The following is a 23674-nucleotide window of genomic DNA, read 5'->3' on the forward strand; positions in this document are numbered from 1 at the left end:
CTTCTTGCATAATGTTATGATCAGAATATATACTGTGTACAGGATTTTTAGAATCCCTGATTCCTATTATGGTACTGTGGAAAAACACTTGCAGTTTTCCTTTTAACTGTAGCTGTTACACTTTTTCATACAACACTCGGCTTTCTTTGCCTTACGTTGTATAGTTTCTATGTGTGTTTCCATCCTATATATATATTAATATATATAAAGAAAAAGCATTTGGCTCTTTTCATCTGTTTTCTCCTTGACCTGACCTTTGTTCTATCCTTCCTCCCTTTTTTTCTTCTGTCTTTCTCTCTTTTCTGTCCCTAATATTCTCTCTACCAAATGCTTTTTCTTTTTTCAATGAAACCAAAATGAAATGAAAAGCCATAACTCTCTCTTTTGTTTCTGTTTTGGCATCTCCCCCTACCCCCTACCTGATACCTATTTCTTTCTACCCTGTAACCTTAACCTTTTCCTCTTAAACCTTTCTATCAATAGGGGCGAGATGCCTGTCACAAATTAAAAAAAAAATACCCCTTCCCTGTACCCTAATTTTTAAATTGTGGCATTTAAAAATCCTCAGAAAACGTCTTTTTATATTTTCTTTTAGTTTGGTTTTTGTGACGTTTCTCTAAACTTGTCGTTTATTCGTTTTTTTCTTTCTTTCCTCTTTTACTCCCCATCCCCACGTTGTTCTGATTTTACCCCTTCCCCCAAATCCGAAGTTCCAGCACATCTGACGTTAAGCAACCAAGGTATGGATTCAATCCATTTTTTCTTTAATTCTCTCCCTATCCCTTCTTTTCTTTTTTCAAGCCCTTCATAATGTCTCTCTCCTTTTCAAGCTTTTCAGCACTCCATTTCTTTTTCAGCACTGTCTCTCTTTCTCCATGTGTGTCTCATACATCACTGGTTTCAGTCATTTCCTGAACTCATGTTTGTTCATAGGCAGAAAGAGACAGACAGGTTGTGATTGTATTGTTGTTGGAAAAATTATTTTTCACTTTTTCTCTTTTTTTCTATCTACTTGTTTTCTATATTTCTTTGAGTTTTTTGTTCTTTTTAGTCTCCTTCAGCTTTTCTTGAACTTTCTTAGTTCTTACATTTTAAATATTGAGTATTTTCTGTGGCTATTACATTAGTTCATTCTCACTTTTATCTGCTGCAATTATTTCTCAAGGTTCAAGTCAACCTATCACTTTGCTATTTCAAATTTCCGTTTGTTAGCTGAAGTCTAAAAATGATTCAGAATTGGGTACACAACAGTTTTTCTCTCCAAATGTGTGTATCTAAAACATTTCTCCAATAGGTCCCAAAATCCTACTGAAATACAGTAATTGTAAAAATTTGATGCTCGTCGTAAATAGGAAATAATCAGTTTTAATCCCCAAGCATCTGCCATGCTATATATCTGTTTAGAGTATGTGTCTGATGATTCCATTAGGATCCATTATCTTGACCTCTAAATAACTTTCCCATAGAGTCATGTTTAAAGAAATATTTCTTAATTTTTAAGCGAAATAAGATAGAACCTTGTATCTAACATTATCTGAGCTAGCATACATTTATGTTGATGACAAAACAATCCTATTAATAAATGTACAAAATACCCTTTAATAATGCCACATATAAGAATCAATGTATTTAAAAACATGTACATACTAAATGACTTGGTAAAAGATTGAGCAGTAAGCATGGGATTCATATTCCATAAAGATATTCACAAATAATGTGAAACAGACAGTTTAGGTATATATGACTGGGGTTAAGACTGGGTTAATTATAATCATAATAACCATCTAAAATAAATCAATAACTAAATAAGTACCCGGGTACATAAAGCAATGATCATTGTAGCAAATGCTGACAAAAAGCTTCTCATTTAACCCTTCTCCACCTAAAATATCAATTTGCCTCATATGATGGGATAGGTGAAGATGGACAGAAATAGAAGAGCACTAGGATCTAATAAGAATAATGAATTGTTTTCCAAAAATGCTCACATATTTTTGTGCCTATAAATATTTTATTTAAATGTAAACAAAACCCTTATAAAGCTTATGCAACCATAACATGGAGATCCAGATCATCCCTAAGTTCTGTGAGCCTTGATAGAGACTGCATCTGCCAAAAATTCATAGTTGTGCTGCCAAAAACCCATAATTGTGCCACTTTTTGGGTTAAAATGTGCCCCATTTGAGAACTGACAGGTACAGTAGATGTGGTTCCTACCAGTGCTTATAGATTGGCATTTTCTCCACTGGTGAATAAAACTCAACCATTAACCCAAAGATCTGTCCTGTTTTGCCGAAAAATTTTCAGAAACTGCAGAAAAATTTGTAAAAAATTAAAAAATGCGGCTACCGTGTGACTTTTTTGATGCGTGTGACTTTTTACTCACTCACCGAATTTTTCTGCCTGCTTCACAAAAAATCACGAAAAATTTTGCTCATCACTACCCAAATGTATAGACTGTAAATATTCTGTCTACTTTAAAAAACAGCGTTGCTCTAATACAAGAAAAATATATGCCTGTAAAAAGGATAGATCACCTTTAAATAACTTTTAGTATAATGTAGTCATTATAATTCTGAGGGAACTTGCAATGGATCTTCACTTTTTTTTGGTTTTTCAGTTATTTAGCTTTTTGTTCAGTAGCTTTTCAGTTTGGCTATCTGGTTGCTAGGGCCTTATTTAACCTAGCAATTAGGCAGCAGTAGGGTAAAGCAAAAAATAAAGTAGCAAAAATAAACAATAAAGACCACTTGTACAGTTACTAGAAATAGGGCACTCTATAACATACAGAAAGTTAACCCAAAGGTTAACAACCCCTTTAAATGGCACCCAGTGGCACAAAAATAAACAGGAATAACTGATTTGCATAGTTACATAGTTCCAAGAAGTGGCAATAGAAAATAAATCTTAACATTAACCATTAGTTGTGCATAGAGAAGAGAAAGAATTACAATGAACTTCATGGCCCAACATAAACATATTTAAAGACACAGTTTATGCAATAAAAGCAAGTAACATGCTGTACAGGGAGTACAGTTTTTTATATGCTATATAAATTGTTTTCATAATCTGTAGACATGATAACTAGTATAATGTCTTATACAAGGAGGACTGTTTCTTTAAATACTTTCTCCACTCAAAAACACAAATGCACAGTGCCCAGGCCATGATAACATTTATTAATACTAGTTACCTTGAATTTTTTTTATAAAACTTAAAATTAAAATTTAACATTTACTAATTAATGGCTCAAGTTAATATGTCTACTGGTATGACTGCTTCATAAATTAATATCTTGCTGTAAAGAACCTTTTATGAAGCTTCATCTCTAATCTCCAAGTTTAAAAGTGTGTCCCCATGGGAAGATCTACTAGATCATATACATTAATGAGGTTTATTACTTATTCATTATTTAAAGATATTGTATTAAAATAAAATATAATATCATCTTAACCTCCTTTAATCTGAACAAACCCAACATTGCACTCTTCTCCATGGAATTTAAATCCTTATTCATCTAATTAATTCTAGTCACTCTAGTTTTATAATTCAGGAGAAACAGAAACCCAAACATGCAAAATACATTTGAGATAAAAGTACTTCCAATTACTTCATAAGAATCAGAATGATGCTTTCCTTCCCTTAGTCTGTACTTTTACAAATACAGGAAAATTGTTTCTGGCTTTTGCGACTGGCTTTTTTTTATAAAACTTAAAATTAAAATTTAACATTTACTAATTAATGGCTCAAGTTAATATGTCTACTGGTATGACTGCTTCATAAATTAATATCTTGCTGTATTAATTTTCTTTAAGTATATTATATCTAGCATATTATCTATATTTAGTCATTTTTAAACTAGTTTTGGGGAGAAGCAAACTAGACACAGGCCTTCTTGTGGATGTAGGTGTGTAGGAGCAGGTCACCAGTTAAGTCCACACAATTTCATTGATATCCTCCAGGACAGGCTACTGCTTCCAAGCATTATGTGACTTATCTGACAACCTGCAGCATTGCTCAATGGCCTGCAGTGTAGTACATGTATTTAATAACAACTAATAACAAGCCCCAACAAGTCACAACAGTGCTTTTGTGAATTATGGTCTGAACCTTACCCCAAGCTCAGAGCATTTTTAAACAGAACACTTGTATACCTTGTTCTAGATGGGGCTATTATTAGTAATCTTTAAAGGATAAGAAATCAACTTTATATACAGTTATATTATAAACAACCTTCATAAAACAATTTTACAATCGAGAAAACATCAGTCGCCAACAATTTTTTTTACAGACGCCATTATATGGCCATATAAAATAATTAATAATATTAAGGTTTATTCAGGCCAGTTATAAGGCATTTACACCTATAAAGGTGATTGGGTATTGTACAATGGAATAATAAAACTGGTATGTTAAAATGTTTTTAATGGACTATAAATGCACATCGTTTGTTGGCAGAGCCATATGAATTTTAATCATCATTTGCAAGTAACACTCACTGTGAAAATAATAGCCAATTCCTTCCTTAATTCCTTCGCTGCAAAAACTGGGCATTAAAGGTCAGGTTGGGGAAAAAAGGAATAACCTAAACATTTCTATTAAATAATTTATTTCATTATAAGAGACTGTAGCACTGACCTCAACGGCAATACAATAGAACATTGTAATGAAAATAAAATGATCAGTGTTCCATTTGTAATAGGACAAATTACAAACAGACTTTAAAAAGATAAAATCACTTATACAATTTGGTGTTCAACTAAAAACAAATATCCCCCTCCTCAAAAAAAAAAGGGGTTTGGATAGGACAACTGATTTTTCCTTTTTGCAAAAAAAAGGGGGTTTAATCACTTAATTTGGTGTTAAACTAAAAATAAATAACCCTTCTGCCAAAAAACACTTTTAAATAATATCAGCTGCTAAGTAGTGATGAGCGAATTTCCACATTTCGCCATTGGTGAATTAGTTTGCAAAACTTCCGTGAAAATTCGCCACAGAAAAATTCGGGCTTGGTTTCATCAAAAAACTCGAGCAACAAAAAAAAAAGACACATGCAACAAAAAAAAGACGCGGTTCGCAAATTTTATTGCCGTTTCACGAATTTTATGGCGAAGCGAAACGGGACACTTATCACTAAGATAATAATAAACCAATATTATAATAATAATAATTCCCCTTCTGGTACTTTTTGCTCCTCCTTTTTCTTGATTCATATGCTCTCTTTCTTCATCCTTTTTTGTGTCCCTTTGGTGCTGTTTGTAACAGAGTGCATGACATGAGGTGTGTGATAGGACATTATTGTTTACATTTTCAAATACCCATCTGTCACTGGTTTCATCACCATGTGCTATGATTCGTATGAACTGCCAAATCTGAATTTCAAGGAAAATTACGCATACTCACACAAATCTAGATACACACACAAACCTGCACACTCACCCAGCAGAGTAGAGAATGTGTTTGTGAGTAAATGTATGCTTCATGGTTTTTTTTTCCTCAACTGTCCTTTATTACGCTATATTATTATGTCACAGTACCTGCCTTTGATGAGCAGCATGATTGACTGACCTGCATTTTTTTAATTGACTACTTGAAATCTAATTTTCTGGTGGTGTTTCCTATTTTTCATGTATGTTCTAAAGTGACCTCACTTTTGTGTTAGTAGTGATTGTAAATAACTGAAATTTAAGTTTCCAACAAAAATGTGTAGCCTTTAATTTGTTTAGATTTGCTTATCCACCTATTTATTATTTTTGCTTTTATGTCACTTTAGACCATGAAAATAGGATATATTTCATCATGTTTATATTTTCATTATGTATTTTTTCCCTTTTTGAGTCCTACCCAGATTTTTGATAAATCAGCATATGTAATTTTTTTGGTATTTTGGCTGCCATAATTTATAGGCTACGTTGCTGCCCCATAATCTAATTTGTACTTGCAAGTTTTGAAGCTTTTAAATGCATCAGTTGCTATGGTAATAGCATGGCCTTTGCTCACATGCTTGTTAGGGTAATTCATTCTGAATGGTTTATAATCGCTCCCCAAAAGCTGAAATATATTCCCTAGTGTATGACAGGAAGCACTATGTGCATGTATATGTTGGGCTAATAGGCTAATGTAATCAAAGCTTAAATCTTTTAGTCAGTTTTATACTTACATATTTGGTATTTTTCCAAAGCCTCCATTTAATGATGTATTTGTCTTTTTTTAGATACATTTCCATCTCTTTTTTTCCATTTTAAAGATCTGTTGCTCTTTATTTTAAAGATCATGTCTCTCCTTATCTAGAAACATACAGTATATTGGAGGGATCTCACTGGGTCTGTGTTTTTAATGATACTGTACCAGAATGTGTTTATCTTGATTCCAGATTGATGCTACCATAATTGGTTTAAAAATCAATGCAATGTGATGTGTTACATTAATAAAAATGATAGTAATGGACATATAGGATAAATTTACACTTTGTTGATCTAAACATGCTTCACTATATATAAAATTAGGTCTGTTTTTTGTCACTCTTTTATGTACATTGTGTTTGTGCTCCTTTTTGTGAGTCCTAGTTTCTGTGTTTTCTTGTAAATATTTTTGTTACTGTACACTTTTTGTTATATTGTCTGAGATGTGTCTGAGTTACTGTCATATCATTATTGTATGGGTAAATATGTCTGTACAGTACATCAACAGAGAAATAAATGGTGAGTTTTATGTCACTTTTCCTTCTTGTCAGCTAGCTGATATTTGTCTTTAGGTGATTCAATCAATTTGGATTGGAGAAAAGATATTTTCAATGTAAATATAAGGACAAGGCAAAAACAGGAAAATTAAGCAGAAATAGATAGCAATAGGAATAAAATATCGGGACAAATCACAAAGCTGGCTGTTAATGTTAAACTAAAAAACTGAAGAAAATACATCTTCCACATGGGAAATAGCTGTAATTTAGCTTATTTGACAAGAAAACAGACCAACCCTTGGAATGGTACAACTGGCAAATACTTTGGAGCCTGAATACTTAGATTGTACAAACTGGATGAAAAATTCTGTTACAAAATTCATTCTTAATGTAATAGTGAAAAAAATAGTTTATGCCCTAAAATCTATTATAGGCACACATTGATTCTATTGATCAATCAAGTAAATTACAAATTCAATTGAATTAATTTGATTCAGGTCAAATTGTTCCAAATTGATCTAATTCAGATCAGTAAGCTAGGAAAGTGTGTCCATGGTGTAATTAGTTTCATTCAATACTGATCTAATCAACAAGGAAGGGACTTTTTCCATAGCCCGGGGACTTTCCCATAGCCTGTTATGACAATCAACATCTCAAACCAGTTTGTTTTTAGGGTTTGACCTGAAGAAGCCCTAAAGATGTAGACCATGTTAAATGCTGGTTTTATTCAAATAATATTGTTGGAACTGTTTTTTTTTCCTTTTTAATTCCAGAACTGATTGAATGGCGGGGGAATCCAGCAGAAAACTAGGATTTCCAGTTCATCAGTTCAATAAATCTGTCCCACAGCGATAATAAAATGAATACTCAGAAATATATCATAAAATTGGTATTAGGAAATAAAGTTTACAAGAAAACTGCCATTGTAAAATAGATAATTAGTATTAGTATAATTAGCATTATAGGATACAGGCAAAGTAAACTATTGGCTGAACCCTAATGCTTTATCTCTTAGGCCAGGGGTACATGAAGTGAATCATATACTTTCCTCTGCTTGTGTTTTTTTAAAAGAAAGCAAATCTGCTGTTATTGGCCTCATTATGCAGTTCAACAGACAGACACGGCATGTGGAGGTACATGGAGTGGATACTGGTGCAAAAATGCATACCTGATCGGTGTAGCTCCACACAGGCCATCACCGTGCCTGTCAATTGATCTACAGGAGGGAGCATATGACAGCAGATTCGCTTTTCTCCGTCTGGGGAAAAAACTTAGGTAGAGGAAAGCATACAGTCTGTTCCATATGCCCCTGTACTTATAAAGTCTACAATAAAATGTCAAGGGATTGTTCACTTCAAAAGAAACGTTTAGTATGATGACTTTTATTTATTGTGTTTTTATAGAATTATTTACAGCCTGCAGCTGTCAAGCTTGAAACATCTGGTTGCTTGGCTTTCATTACCCTAGCAACCAGGCAGCTGATTGGAAGTGAAATTAAAGGTCAACAGAACAGAGCCTAAAGCAATAAAAGTTGGGCGTAACAATAAATTGAAAGTTTTTGTTTTTGGGTTCAGTAACTCTGAGAAAAAAAATGCACAACCAGTTGCAGGAAAGATTGCAGATTAGAAAGTCAAATAAACCAAAAATTATAAAAAAAATACAAAAAGACCAATTGAAAAGTTGCATATTTAGGGAGTATTTATAACACTGTGATTCCCTCTAACTTAGTGGTCGCAGCATTTAAGACACACAGTAACACAGTACCCCGATGACACAGTGGGCCTCATTTATCAACACTGGTTGATAATTCTGATTGACTGACTTTAGCCAGCTGTAGGTAAAACAATAAATGCAACAATTTGATTGGTTGCCATGGGTTACTGACGATGGGCTAATTTGCCCAGTGTTGATAAATGCTAGTGTCCCTAGCATTTAATGAAACAGTTGCCCTAGCATTTGATTACACAATGAATGAACAGCACACAGTGATGCAAGCATTTCATAATATCACGGCACCAACATTTAATGATATATTTGCCCCAGCATTTCAAGACAGTGTCCCCAGAATTTTATGACACAGTGGCATTTTATAGATCAGTATACTCATTATAAATTCACTAAAACATTTTTTTTACACAGTGGCCCAATCATTTTATCACACGGTGACCAGCATTATATGAAATAGTGATGCCAGCATTTCATAATATGGTGGTACCAAAGTTAATATATAGTGGCCCCAGCATTTTATGACAAAGTGACCAAAGCATTTAATAAATAGCGCCCCGGTATTTCTTGACATCACACCAATATTCAACCTCTGTTCTTGGGTAATAAAGAAATATCTTGAGAAATACTGGTAAATTGAGATGCCCAAAAGACAAAACAATTAAATGTTTAATGCATACATGGCTACAGTTTATATTTGCATAATATTTTCTTATAATACACAAGAGCCATGAATATCCTGTAAATTATATCATTAGTGATATCATCAGTTATAACTGATGCTTAATAATATAATTTGTGTCACATGACTCACTGAAATTTGTGTATAATAATAAATAATCTAACCCTCGGCCTAATACTTTTATATGGTTGTGGAACTCCGTGGTGACTTAAAATATCCTATATTTTACAATAGGGGGTATATTATTCGTTATATATCCAATAATAACAACTAAAGATTCTCCAGAGAACAGTTGTTCATAGTATAGCTGTAGTTTTGCGATATCTCTGAATTATAAGGCTCCAGGTCTGTTCAGGTTGTACTGAAATATGCTTTTAATGTATAAAACCTTTACAATAAGACCTAGTAATCGTCTTTACTTGTAATTTTTTTATATTCTGTTTGGCTGCATTTTCTTTCTTTCTCTAATTTCTTTAACTCAGTTTTATCTTTTAGTCATTTTTTCCCTCTCTTTTTCTATTTACACACATATATGTGTATGCATATATATCTATACATATATATATATAAACTGTACTTATATATGAATACTTTACTTTTCCTCGCTTTTTTGTGTCCACACCCCATTATTTTCATTCTTCCTCAACTTCATCTGTTGTGTTACTTGTTTTTTAGTAATTATCTATTATACTTTCTATATATATCCTCACCCTTTTCTTATTTGTTATTTCTTTACACTTTCCATTAACACCTACCCAGGGAAGGAAGAATATGCAGCCACCTTCAGAGGGAATGAGTTCTTCTGTTACGACCTGTCCCACAGCCCCATCCAGAGCAGTGCAGATGAAATCACACTCTCCTTCCGAACTCTTCAACGTAATGGGCTTATGCTTCATACAGGGAAGTCAGCAGACTACGTTAATCTTTCACTCAAGAGTGGCGCAGTGTGGCTGGTGATCAACCTGGGATCGGGGGCCTTTGAGGCTTTGGTGGAACCTGTCAATGGCAAGTTCAATGACAACAGCTGGCATGACGTCAGAGTGACCAGGAACCTACGGCAGGTAAGGCTTAAAAGCCTCTTCTCTCAGTGCTTTGAAATTTACACATTCTACGTTTGTTATATTTTATCTTAGGTGTAGTATAAATTAAATAGGTGTTTTTTTACAGGTTGTCTTTTAATAAATTTAATAATAAAAATGAACCATTTACAGCTAAAGCTCTGTTTCCCCATATAGGTCCAAATCAAAGGGAGATTAATGGAAAGTGAGGGGTGATTTTTTTGTCGCTAAAACTATTCATGCCGAATTCCTACAGTTTTAGAGCACCCATTGTCAGCAAAGTATCTATGTGGTTTTTTTTGTAAGTTGTCTAAGTAGTAGCATGGATACAATTGCATCATTTGCTAAGGGACTGATGTGTCTAGCAGTTTCCAAAGATCTGTTTATTTATTCTGGATCTTATAAATAGTGCAGCTATACTGTTCTTTAACAGACACAACATGAAGAACTGCAGTGAAAAATCATTGTGGTGCAATGTTACTATTTCTTGGCTCCATTTCAGTCAGTGAAGGGGGTCCTGAAAAGCAACATTATCATGCAGTGAGATATTCTTTTTGATTTTTAGGTAATTAGCAAACACAAAGCTGCTGTCTTAGGAATATGATACACTGACTTAAAATATATTTCTTAAAGATGTTTATCAACCAGTAATTTAATATATCAGCCCATCCTATTGGCAGAGCCAATTTCTCTAAATTTCAGAAGCATTTTTATCTACAATTTTGTTGTGATTTTCAAAATGGATAAAGTCCATGCTACGGTTATCCTTCTATATGTTAGAAATTCTGCAATCCAAGTCCTAGCTGGTTTACTCTTTTTTGTCACTACCATAAAAGCATTATTCTGCATTAATACCATTCAAGGGAAAGACTTTTTGATTTAAATAAAAAGGAAGGGTACCTTTAATGAAACTCATTTTGATTTATTTATGTTATGCTAATTGCAGAGAAAAAGCTTTTTGAACAGAAATTTGAAAAATGTTCCCAGTGATGGTCAACAGATGGAGCACATTTTATGATTTATGCCATATTCTGCCATACAAGGTTATGGCAGAATATGGCATAAATCAAGAAGAAATTAGATGGGATTTACTTGAATATGATGAGCATGCATCATTGTTCAGCCTCCACTATTATGTAACATGGAAATAAAAATGAATATACATTCTGATTGCTGTTTCTGTGAGAAAACCAGACTTCCTATATCCTCAGTTGTGCAGGCACTAGTGGAAGTACACCGGTGTTGCACATTCATGCAGTATTATGAGACTATAGATGTGTTTAATCACTGTAGCTGTATCATAGCAACTGAGCTTTCAACCCCTCATATGCTTCCCCCATTGGATCTTTACTGTGTCATTCTATTATTGAGATAAACATGCAGGCATTTTTCCACTCAGCTGATTTTTCATAATGTGATATGAATATAATTCTCCTAGGCCTGTTTTCAAGCCATATTTTTCATTAATTATACTATGTTTGTTTGTGAATACATCTACATTTATCTATCTATCTATTTACTATCAAATCTATCATCATATTGTTTGTCTTATCTATCTATCTAGGTCTATCACCCCCACGCAACTTCATTTGCTTTCTCTGCTTATATTCATCTTACTATAAGAAAACTAAACCCCTAGGCTTAGACCTTAGACTCTGTCCTGTTACCCAATGATTTGTTTTAATGCATTCATGAAAAATCAAACTGCAAATATTCAGTAGCATAAAAATTAGTCAATTTTCTTGGTACATTATGAAGAATACTACTTAAGGAAATCAGCAGAATGTGGTAGACGCCTTTAGTGGGCCTGGCGGACATGAAAAACATATTGTCAACCATTTTGAGTAACATTTTTGTACCCATTAGATCCATTCCATCTACTGGGTGTGAAATTTAAAACTGCAGCAAAATAGAGTGATTTTTTGGGGGGAATTAATAAATAAAGCTATGATTTTTCTAAAAGTAACCAGAAGTGACTGGCGTCACCTTTTATCCCTTGTCAGAATGAATATACACTGAATATATACTGTTGTATTGTGACTGGATTTAGCTGTGGGTTGTGTCCATCCTCTGCTGATCTCAGTTCATGTTCACCCTAATCACCATAATGATGTTTTTATGCTTAAGAATTCTTTCTGGAAGATTTTAAGTTAATATATATATATGTATATTGAAGCAGTAGAATTCTTAATGAATCGCATAAGTCAGTGTAGGAACTGGTCAAAAGGGATGACTTTGACGCAGTTGGCCAGCTTGAAGTATATTGCAATATATGGACAAACAATCCCTGTTTTGCTTAAAGGGAAGGGCATTTCTTAGTAGCTTAAATGCACCGAATGTCTTAATGTTCTATATATTGATAATGGGTGAGTGCAGAGGATCTCTTGTTGTTGTTTCTATATATATATATATATATATGTATTAGAGCGTGATCGTATGATCGCTGTGCCAGTAACTGTACCAGACTTCAGAGTGATATTACTAATGAAAGGCTAAAGATATTATTCTTAGGTCTGACCCTGAGTGATATGAGATAAGATTCAACCAAGCCCTAATAAGCAAGTTAGATTTTGAAGAGAAAAAAACCCAATTACAAAATGTGTAATTATTTCAATGCCAAATGTGTTCTTAACATTTCCCAGATTATGTTCAGTACACACAGTACGATGGATCCTTCCAAGTTTCAGAGCCTTATTCCTTGGAAGTGGCTTAGTATATTTATGTTCCCTTAAAGATAGGAAGCACGAAGGATTTCATCCAAGACAGCTCTAAAAGGGTTTCATAAAAGAGATCCAAATTAAAAAATGTATACAATTTCTATACAATCTTTTTTTAAGATGTGGGAAAGCATAGCTTAAGATAAATATATTACTAAATAATTACACAACTTGCCAATTTTCTGGTTTCACTCTTGTGCTCTTTCAGTCCATTTTAATGTATTTTAACCTACACATTTTGTACTGAACATATACAGATATACCTCTTCTATTCACAAACTTATTTATCTTTTAAACTTATTTAACTTTTATTTATGAATAATATATATAATTTGTAATTTTAAAAAAAATCTCAGTCTAAATTCCTTTCATCGGTTATTTGCTATTGTTTCCTGTTAATTGCTCCTGTTACTAACTTTTTATTTCCACCAGCTAGAATATTAACTTGCTTTCTTGTGGGGTTCTGCTCTCAGGACATAATCTAAGGGAGAAAAGACTGGCTCATCTAAATGTAGTATGAGGGGTGGGATGACCTTTCCTTCGTTCTTCCCACTTGTGTTATATCTCCTGTTTTTTTTTTTTGTTTTTTTTTTTAAATCTCTTTCCACTCGTGTTAAAGCATGCAGGCATCGGACATGCTCTGGTAAACAAACTCCATTACCTGGTAGATATCTCTCCAATTGTACCCCTGGGGTTTATTCCAGCTCCTGTCTTCTGTTCCGCTCACAGCTCAGAAACCAAAAGTCCTAAAACCACTTCCCCACTTCACACCCTTCTTCCTTAAAACCTCGACCTTTATAAATATATATCCTGTTTTTGGCCTTTTTAAAATTGTACATTTCCCATCTTTTACTTTTTGTTTCCAATTTTTTATGTGTTTTTTTTATTGGATGTGTATCTCCTTTTTTTTTTAAATATAATTTCATTTTGTTTTATTTTATTGTCCTTTATCATTATTTTTAGCTGACAGTAGATAATACAGTAAAAGGTATTTGTTTCTGCAGGAAGAGAAACTATTCAGAGGTCGTTGGTTGGTTGTTATTATTATGCAATTGTTACAGGAGACTTCTTGTTAACAGAACAGCTTATAGTATAATAATGGCGTGAAACCGATATAAACCAGAAAAACAAGGAAAACTAAGATTGTTAAGTATTGCACTGGAGGCCTGAAGTAACAGGGTTGACCCCTGCAGGTTGTTTTAAACATCAGAAATAATGACACTTGCTATAATCTAACCTGCAAGAGCAAGAAACACAGTCCTTTTAAAAATAAATAATAGCCTGCATGCAAGAATTAACATTTCTTAACATGGGCATGAATTACAACAGAGTATTATGATACTTATAAAATTACATTGCTGCTTTTAACTGTTATTGCCTTTATATTTGTGGGTTTCTGTTGTATACTCACATGAAACATCTTGCATTTGGTTACTGTTATGTGCTAATAATCACCATGGGTGTCAGATATGATGGCGGCATGCAGCTTATTTTACATACTGGAAAAATGTGCTCTGTGGACATATGGTGACACCATGCAGCCATTCTGTGCATTGCACTGTTTGTTAGTTAAATATGAGTTGCCAATGGCCAGATGAGGAGGTGTGCTAGTACATTTTCTCTGGGTATGTGGCATAAATGTGACACCTAGTGGCATTTAGTGGAACTGCAGGGCTATCCCTTTCTCTTGAATGCTTTTTCTGTTCCATGGAACCTATAGTTTTAGGTTATTAATGCAGACAAGATATTTCACAATTTACAGTTAAATTTACATTTTGTGTGAAGTCTTTTAGCTCTTACTATACAGTACATATATTAGTTTGTGTTGGCATTTTTTCTTGCATGGCCATAATAACCTATAATTTCTAGTAAAGTATTGCTTAAGGAGTTAAAACAAAACTTTGTACAGAAACTCTTGAATGCAGTTCAGGGCTATGAGATTTGACAAGTTTTCTTAATGATCTTTGTGTTTGGCCTAATTTATTGATAAAATTAGCATAGAGGAATGGTTCCCTTGATGTGACTGTATTTTACCATAAAGAAACACGGAGAAGGTGGCAAACATATTACTTTATGTCTTGCAAGATATTTGTCTTTACTGGAACAGTGCATGGATGATGCCGCATTATTATGTATGTTGTTGGATAAACGTTTGCGACGTAGTGTACTAATAGTGACATCTTGTGGTTAATGTTTGTGTTTCAAGCATTTATTTCTTCCAAACTTGCTCACTTTTTGTCTTAAAATCCTAAACAGTTTTATTTATTCATTTTAAAACTTATTCATTTTATTATTTGGCCACCTATCCCTACCTACTTGATTCCTTCTTTATCCCCGCCCCTCATACCCCTTTCTCAGTAACTCCACTGACTCACAAACATGTTTTCCCAGCATTACACACTGCTTTCTATATGGGCTGAGGCTGGAGGGTGGGGGTCTTTCATGGCAGCCTTTGGTGTAAGTTGTAGGTTAGGGGATTTATTTAAATACAGGCAATAAAAATTCTGAACTATCCATTATATGGTTTTAAACACTCTGTACTCTAACTCTCCCCCACTAACTTTCATAAGTCTCCTTCTCTTCCCACTGTTCAGCCTTGATCTTTACTAGTGGGTTACACTTAAGACCCTGTTGTTTGGCTGCCATTATTGATCACACACCCCTCTCAGACTATGCATGTATAGGGTGGGGGCTTAACAAGGAATGTTGTCAGTCATTGCCTTTACATATTCCTTCCCTCACTAACATGACCCTACTCTTTTACCCAATATGTTATCTATCTATCTATCTATCTATCTATCTATCATCATCTATCTGTCTATGATCTTTCTATCATCTATTAAAAAATGAAAGTGTCATAATAAAATGTGCAGCAAAGAAGAGTAAAATTGCCTTTTAGTGAAAGATTTTTTTGATTTCTTCATATATTTATTTTGGAAAGAGTTATATATTTATTTTGGAAAGAGTTATATATTTATTTTGGAAAGAGTAAAGAGAGTTACCATTTGAAAAAAAATGAAGCAGTTCTAACTTTCATTTTCAGTTTAGACCTAACTTAATGCCCTTTCTTTTTAAGGAGAGTCAAATAAATTCTGATGAATGGGCACATTCAAAAAGGCTTACATAATTGTGTCAAATCATTAAAACCTTTTAAACCCTAACTCATGTTAGGAAAGTGATAAATTCTGAACTGCTGTTTATCCCTCACTAGTTAGACTTTAATGGATCTGACCACTAATATTAATCAAGTCAGATGCTTCAGGGCTCATTTGCACAGAGCATGGCCGGGTTCACTAGTTTGCAGGAGTCACTAGTTTGAAGCCCTGCAATGTGCATATATTTTAGGTATTTTGTAAAAAAATGTTGTAAAAACCTGAAGTAGATTTCCACATACTGGCAGATAAAAACACTTTTCTGTCCCTCTCTTGGTTTCTTTATTTTCTTTCTTTTTCTCCAAATTTCTTTGTTTTTCTCTTCTCTTCTATTTTTTTGGCCTCCTCTTTCTGTTCCACACAGCCCAGCTACTTACCCTTTTTCCTGTACACCTGGCTGAACCTTTTCTGAATTAGCATGGGGCTTTAGCATGCGATGAATGGGTCTCTCCTACCTCCATTTGCCTCATTAACTGCATGCCAGATAATTTAATTCCTCCTTGCCCAAAGATTATTTTCCAGGTTTGACCATGGAGGAATTAACTGCATGAAAATCCTCCCCCTTCCTGCATGCCCCCTCTCTTGTGATCTGTGACATGTTTAACTTGAGGTTTGATTACTAATAAACTGAAATCTAATTAATGACTCGTTTACTAATCAACATTTTTGTGTCTGGTCTGTTCCTCTGAGGGGGTCCACTAACGTCTCACTAATATTATACATCCCTCCCTTTACCTTCCCTAACTTATCACCCACCTGCCCCTTTACCCCAAAGCTTCTCCCCTCCCTTAATCTAACCTTTAACCTCACTCTAACCCAACTTTGGGGAGACTTTGGAAGGACACTGTGCTGGTGTATAATAAATTACACTATTTACACATGCATTTAAATGCCTGCAAAGAACATCTAACTATAATAACATGACAATAAGAAATGTCTGGGTAAGTTAGCTGCTTATTTAACTTTACTACCTATTTTGTACTTTAAATGTATTGCCCAACAGACATAAGCCTATAGGGACCCACAATAAAATAAAAGACAGGGTGTAGTACCAGCTAGCATAATTTTCAGCTCAGAATTCTTAAGGAACATGCTAAAATCTTATCTCAGAAGAAATATGTTTTAACTGTGATACATTTTTATTGTTATTACATCATTACTGAGTCTTTCTGAGCTGATATAAAGTAATATCTGTAAACCTGGTTATACCCTTGTATTTAAATACAGGTAAATATGTTTTGTTTGTGTGTGTGTATGTATAAGTGTGTATGCATGTGGGTCTTTCTGTGTAGTGCGCGTGCAAAAAACAGTAAAGGGCACACAAAAGTGTCCTTCTGGCAGCGAGCACATGGAGAGGAAGGTATTAAATACAAATGTAGAGTGGATATAAGTGATGCTTGTTAAAAAATATTATTTGGGAATATTCAGAGAGGCAACCTGTAATAAAGAGGGAATGATGTGGTACAGGTTTGGGTAATGATTTTGAGTACGGAGATCCAAATTACAGAAAACCCTAGGTCCCAAGAATTCTGGATAACAGGTCCCATACCTGTATATCCTGTGTCAGCATTATGGCATTTTGGGATGTGATACCCTTTCTTTGCAATAGAAAAGCTATTTCACCAGCAAAAATATCTGCTTTTTGAACAAAAGGGCTGTTGATTTATGGACATGTCAACAGACACCTAGTACAAGTGATAAACAAATCTGTCCTGTTTTGCTTCGCCATAAAATTCATGAAACAACAAGAAAATTTGCGTAACGGCAAAAAATATGCTAAACGCATTTGTCATGTGTCTTTTTTGGCGTGACCGCAACTTTTTTTTACACGCGAAATTTTTCCACTCATCAGTACCCATGCCAAAGGACTGCAGCCCAAAGTAAAAATAAAAACTCAATTAGGATATAAATGCAATTTATTATGTACATAGAGTAGCAGGGTATATAACTTGGAATTAAGCACTTTGTACTTTGCCAAGTAGCTAAGTAGATGTATCATTCTCATACAGACTAGTATCCCAAAACTACCAAAAATTCTGCGAAATTTAGCAAAATGCAGCTACCACACAATTATTTTGATGCAATCTTGACTTATTTGACACTACCGCCACTTTTTCTTCACTCTGTGATTTTTTTCTGCAAAATTCCACATTTCGCCATTGGCAAATATCATGAAAACATTTGCCAATAGCGAAATGCAGAATTTTGCAGAAAATCCATACCTGCTGAAAAATTTCGCTCATCTCTAGTCATTACTACTTTAAGTCAGTCCTGAAGTCTGAGCAATATCTCAAATTCTTTAAAGATACCAAATGTGCGTTTGATACAACATTTAAAATAAAATGTTTTGCAAAACAATAATGGAAGTGCTAGTAATGGTACATGTAGTCTATATTTAGCATCAGACAAATATAAAGCTTTTTAATGGAGCATAGGGAGTGATTTGCCTAAGTAATCAGACCCTTGAGCAATTCTCTCAGTTTACAGATTAACAATTATTACAATAATATTTTGTTTTAATGTGTTATATTTGTTTCAATTATTTTTTTAATGGGACATTGTTTTATGTTGTAAAAAAAAAAAGCTAACATTAAAATCCCCACATTTTAACTACTGCTGAGCCACCTTTTGCAGCGAAAAAAAAAGATTTTACTATTATGTTATCTACCAGTTATTATCAGAGGGATTTGCTTCAGGTATTTAAAGTTAGTGGATACTTACGTTCCTCCATGTTAAAATTGTGCCACTAATTCTTAGTTGGAACAGGATTGGGGCTTTGTCTGGGTCATTGTTGACATTCATTTTTTTGTATTGTAAACAAAGGTAAACAAATTTTAGCCATAGGTAACTTGTTTTTTTTTCTGTATTTTGCATCATCCACAAGATTCTCAGTCCCTATTGATGAAAAGCAGATCCACAGCATAATGCTACCGGCACCATACTTGACAGTAGGCATTGGTTGGACATTAGCATACACAGAAAGCTGAACATGTTGTTGAATTGACTCTTTACAAATGTGCATATAAATCAGTAATTAGCACAAGGAGCAGCAAATGTTGTGACTCTAAGCCTTTCTAGTTTACTAGTATTTTATAGTATATAGTATCTTTGTAGAACAGGTATGGGACCTGTTATCCAGAATGCTGAGGACCTGGGGTAAATATGGCAATTAGACTTTATCCCTGCAGATAAAACAAATTTATTTTATTGTAGATTTTTTTTTTACACTTACAAGAAAAATAATTAGTCATTTACATACCCTGGGGTCACATGTGCAAGAGCAACCCTTAGTGCTGAGTTACAGAGCAGTCAGAGCTGTAACGGCAGCCGCATGTCTTTGTGCTCATAAACAACATGACCGAATGCAATGTGCAAAATGCGAACAAATGCCTGGTTGCTTCAATTCAGAAAGCTCTAAAAACAGGGGTGTCAAACTCAATCACATAAGGGGGCCAAAATCTAAAACACAGGCTAAGTCGCCGGCTAGATTTTTTATTAAGATACTGTACGGTCAAGCACAGTCACAGTGTAGTCAGGCGATTGGTGCTGCATGGTCAGGCACAGTCACCAGGGGCCACATAAAACAGCCAGAAGGGCCGTATTCGGCCCGTGGGCCTTGTGTTTGACACATGTGCTCTAAAATATAGGAATGTCATTTTACATCCTATTTTTATTTCATTATTCTCTATAATAATAGTATAGTACCTTGAATGAAACTAGCATAAATCCATGTTGGTGTTAAAATAACCCACTTGGGTTTTTTTTAATGATTAAATGTTTTTAGAACCCTAAAGGTATAGCGATTCAAATTACGAAAAGACTTCTTATCCCCAAAATCCCAGGTTCCACACATTCCAGATAATAGATTCCATGCCTATACCTTTAAACAGAATTTCACTCTTGGAGATTTTAAGGCTTTTCTGGAATTAAAAAGGCAAAAAAGCTAATAATGGGGGAAATGTTGTAGTGCAGAATGGGGCTAGGTATAATAGGGAAGCCCTGCAGCAACTACATATTTATGAACACAATAAAAAGCTCTCAAAAACTTTGCCACAGAAATGTAAAAAAACATGGATACTTGCATTTTAGCAGCTCTTAAAGCAGGGGTTATCAATATTGAATTGGAAATATGATCTATTGCTGCTTATCCCTATGAGAAAAAACCCCATAAGCTTGTGGTAAGCCATTTTACATAGTGACATACAGTAGTAACAATTCAACCATAATGCCTATAAATAACCTGCCTAACTTCTACTTGATCTAGAGCAGAGATCCCCAACCTTTTATGCCCGGGAACCACATTCAAATAGAAAAAGTTTTGGAGAGCAACACAAGCATGAAAAAAGTTCCTGAAGGTGCCAGTGAGAGCTATAATTGGCTATTTGGTAGCCCCTATGTTGACTGGAAGCCTACAGGAGGCTCTGTTTGGCTTTACTCTGGGGTTTTATGCAACCAAAACTTGCCCCCAAGGCAGAAATTCAAAAATAAGCCCCTGCTTTGAGGCCACTGGGAGCAACATCCAAAGGGTTGGCGAGCAACTTGTGGCTCACAAGCCACTGGTTGGGGATCACTGATCTAGAGGAAGGCAAAAAACCCCATCTGAAGCCTCTCCAAGGTAAATGTTAGGCACCCCCAAGTGTCTTTAATTACTTACCTTTTACACCGGGCTGGTGCCCCTGTTAGGAGAAAAGCGCACCAGGCCAGGGTACCTGTAGCAAGTGATTCCTCTTCCTTCTGTCTTCTAAATCCCTGGGCCGGCACATGCGCATTAGAGCGAAAAAGACGACTTTTTGTTAAAGTTCAGCTTTTCACTCTACTACACAAACACACAAAGACAGAAGAAGGAAGAGGAGACACTCGCTCGCAATTACCCCGGGCTGGTGTGGTTTTCTTCTCATAGGAGCACCAGCCCAGGGGAAAAGGTAAGTGATTAAAGTTACTGGGGGGTGCCTAACATTTTGGTACCCCCTCCCCAAGTGTCTTAGCATTTCCTTCTCCTTTAAAACTAAGGGTCTAAGCATCATGAAAATAAACTTAACTAAACAACCTAGAGCATGTAAAAGTGGACTAAAATCAACACTATGCAAATGAACACTATGAATAAAATGAACACTATGCAAATTTGTCTTTGCAGAAAAATGTGGTTCTACAGTATATTCAATTGTGAGGACTGAATATTTGTTCAAACAGCATATTTTAATTTTTTACATTTTTATTAACATTTTTTTTCACTGGAAATTCAATTATTTGCATTTTCAGTGCTGATTAGTGATTAGCAAATCTGTCCCATTTCGCTTCGCCATAAAATGTGTGAAACAGCAAGAAAATTTTCTAAATGCCGAAAAATTCGCAAAACACATTTGTTGCATGGTTTTTTTGTCACCCTTTTTTGTCACCCATGCTTTTTTACGTGACCACGTCCAATTGTGGCGCGACCACGCCCAATTTGATGTGCTCCACCCTTTTTAACGACCACGCCCTTTTCTGGCGTGACCATGCCCACATTGATGCACGAAAAAAATCAGCGTTGAATTGGTCCAAGGGACCGATATCGGCAGCTACTACCGGCCCATGGATGGGGACATTAACAATGATTTTTTCACAGTTCTACCGTTCTTTAATTTAATGAATTAATGTTACAGTAAGTGGCAGCAAAATTATGTGAATGACTTTTTTTATTCATTTTCAAGAAAATTGAAAAAGAACATTTTTAAAGAAAAACCTTTTTTAAACATTTTTTAAATATATCAACCTGCTATATTGCTGAAGATACACTTCATAAGCAGGTAGATATTTGTATGCAAAGTTGTAATGACTTCTGTTAAAATAGTCTGCGCGCACGTTGTCATATGATTGTTGATCGGATACATGGACTGATATGTTGTCAAGCAACTATTTTCTGGTAATTACTTTCACAAGAGCTTGAAGGTGATTCACATAGAAGTCCATGGGGAACAATTTTAGTCATTTTACCCTTGCCTACAATGCTTAACAAGGTGAGTACCAAAGTACATGAAATTGAATTAAATTATTCTGTAATGCTGAACCAAGATGTTATGCAGATGTTATGTAGGAAACAAATGACCCTTTCCAGATAGTATTGATCAAACGTCACATGATTTTATGACTCAAAGTTAATGCCAAAGCGATTTGAGATGGATCGTAAGCTCCAAACAAACCAAATGTAGAACCTGTGTCCTGAGGTTTTCAGAATTTTTGTCATGTTCAATAAAGGACACCGCAGATATATTTCCTATTATGCAATGTTCCGTATATTTTTTGTTAGAACAGTGCACCTGTTTCATTGCCCCAGTACAGTAAGACATCAGGGCTCAGTTATAAATACAGGGGCAGTGCACAAAGTGCAATTTCAGATGCAATACACCATGTTATCTACCTGCGGTGCAGCATTTTTCTCCACAGTTTCAGCATAATTGTAGCCATGAATGGATTTGCCTCCAGTGGGCTAAAAAATCCATAGTTGTGCTCACATTGCAAGTGAAATTTGTGTTATATAAAGCCCAGTGGAAACCCTGAAATTACCACCACCCTGCTCATCAGTTAGGGCCTTGATTGACCCTCCACAGTCACAAGGTCCAGCTCCCATATTTTATTAAAAAAAGAACACTAGTAGCAAATGTAGGACGTTTAGCAATACATAGAGAATGTTGCTAAAAAAAAAAGCATGTGATATTGGGGAAATAGTGTTTATAAGTCCACTTCATTTTCCACATTCCTCCATTTGTTAGAAAGGAAAATGAAATCCTAATTTTCATATTTATATTTACATATTGTTCTTGTAGCATATTATATTAGATAATATTCTGAGACTTTAACATCTGTAAGGTCATACAGAGGAAACTGGTTTAGGTAGTCACTTGTTCACTGTGCAGCTTGCATAGTCTAGTGCAGGGATCCCCAACCTTTTTTTACCCATGAGCCACATTCAAATGTAAAAAGAATTGGGGAGTAACATAAGCATAAAAAAAGCTTCCCGGGATAACAATATGGCCTGTTATTGGCTATTTGGTAGTCCCTGTGTGGATTGGCAGCCTACAGGAGGTTCTGTTTGGCAGTTCAGCTGTTTTTATGCAACCATAACTTGCTTCCAAGCCTGGAATTCAAAAATAAGCACCTGCTTTGAGACCACTGAGAGTAACATCCAAGTGGCTTGCGAGCAACATGTTGCTCGCGAGCCACTTGTTGGGGATCACTGGTCTAGAGCAACATTTTGCTCACCACCCCATTTAATGTTGCTCCCAGTGTCTTCAAGTAGGTGTCCATTTTTAAATTTCTGGCTTGGAGGCAAGTTTTAGAAAAAATGTATGTATACGGAGCACTAGAGAGCTGTAAATAAAAGAAAATCACTTTTATTCAGTCATTTTAAAATTTAGAAGTGCATGTATACCTGTGGGCCATACGCTTAATGTGTTTTGTTTGAAACTCACCAGGTTTTACTTGCCGAGTTTTATTGGTGACTTTTTAGTGATTTTTTCTTTAATACAGACTATTGATGGTTTTTATGAATATTCTCGAATACATTTTTATCCAGGTTTTTTGATGCATTTTTCGAATGGTGAAAAAAACGTAAACTCAAATTTTGATAAACTGCCCCCTTAGGGTGATATTTGGGTATAATGTCTGTTTGGTTGGTGGATATC

General features: G+C 34.8%; 1 protein-coding gene across 12 annotated transcripts in view; it reads left to right on the plus strand.

Annotated features, from left to right (window-relative positions):
* nrxn2 (neurexin 2) overlaps positions 1-23674 on the plus strand; it is a 335460-nt gene that overhangs the window by 131105 nt on the left and 180681 nt on the right. For 7 of the 12 annotated variants that reach the window (XM_018093463.2, XM_018093462.2, XM_018093461.2 and 4 more), the window contains exons 5-7: positions 711-740; positions 9846-10147; positions 13481-13504. In XM_018093463.2, coding sequence (XP_017948952.1) covers positions 711-740; positions 9846-10147; positions 13481-13504 — 356 coding nt within the window. The remainder of the gene's footprint in view (positions 1-710; positions 741-9845; positions 10148-13480; positions 13505-23674) is intronic. The other 5 variants (XM_018093466.2, XM_018093465.2, XM_031900704.1 and 2 more) reach the window with 2 other exon arrangements.

The sequence above is a fragment of the Xenopus tropicalis genome, chromosome 4, assembly GCF_000004195.4.
Source record: "Xenopus tropicalis strain Nigerian chromosome 4, UCB_Xtro_10.0, whole genome shotgun sequence".
In the NCBI taxonomy this organism is placed as follows: domain Eukaryota; kingdom Metazoa; phylum Chordata; class Amphibia; order Anura; family Pipidae; genus Xenopus; species Xenopus tropicalis.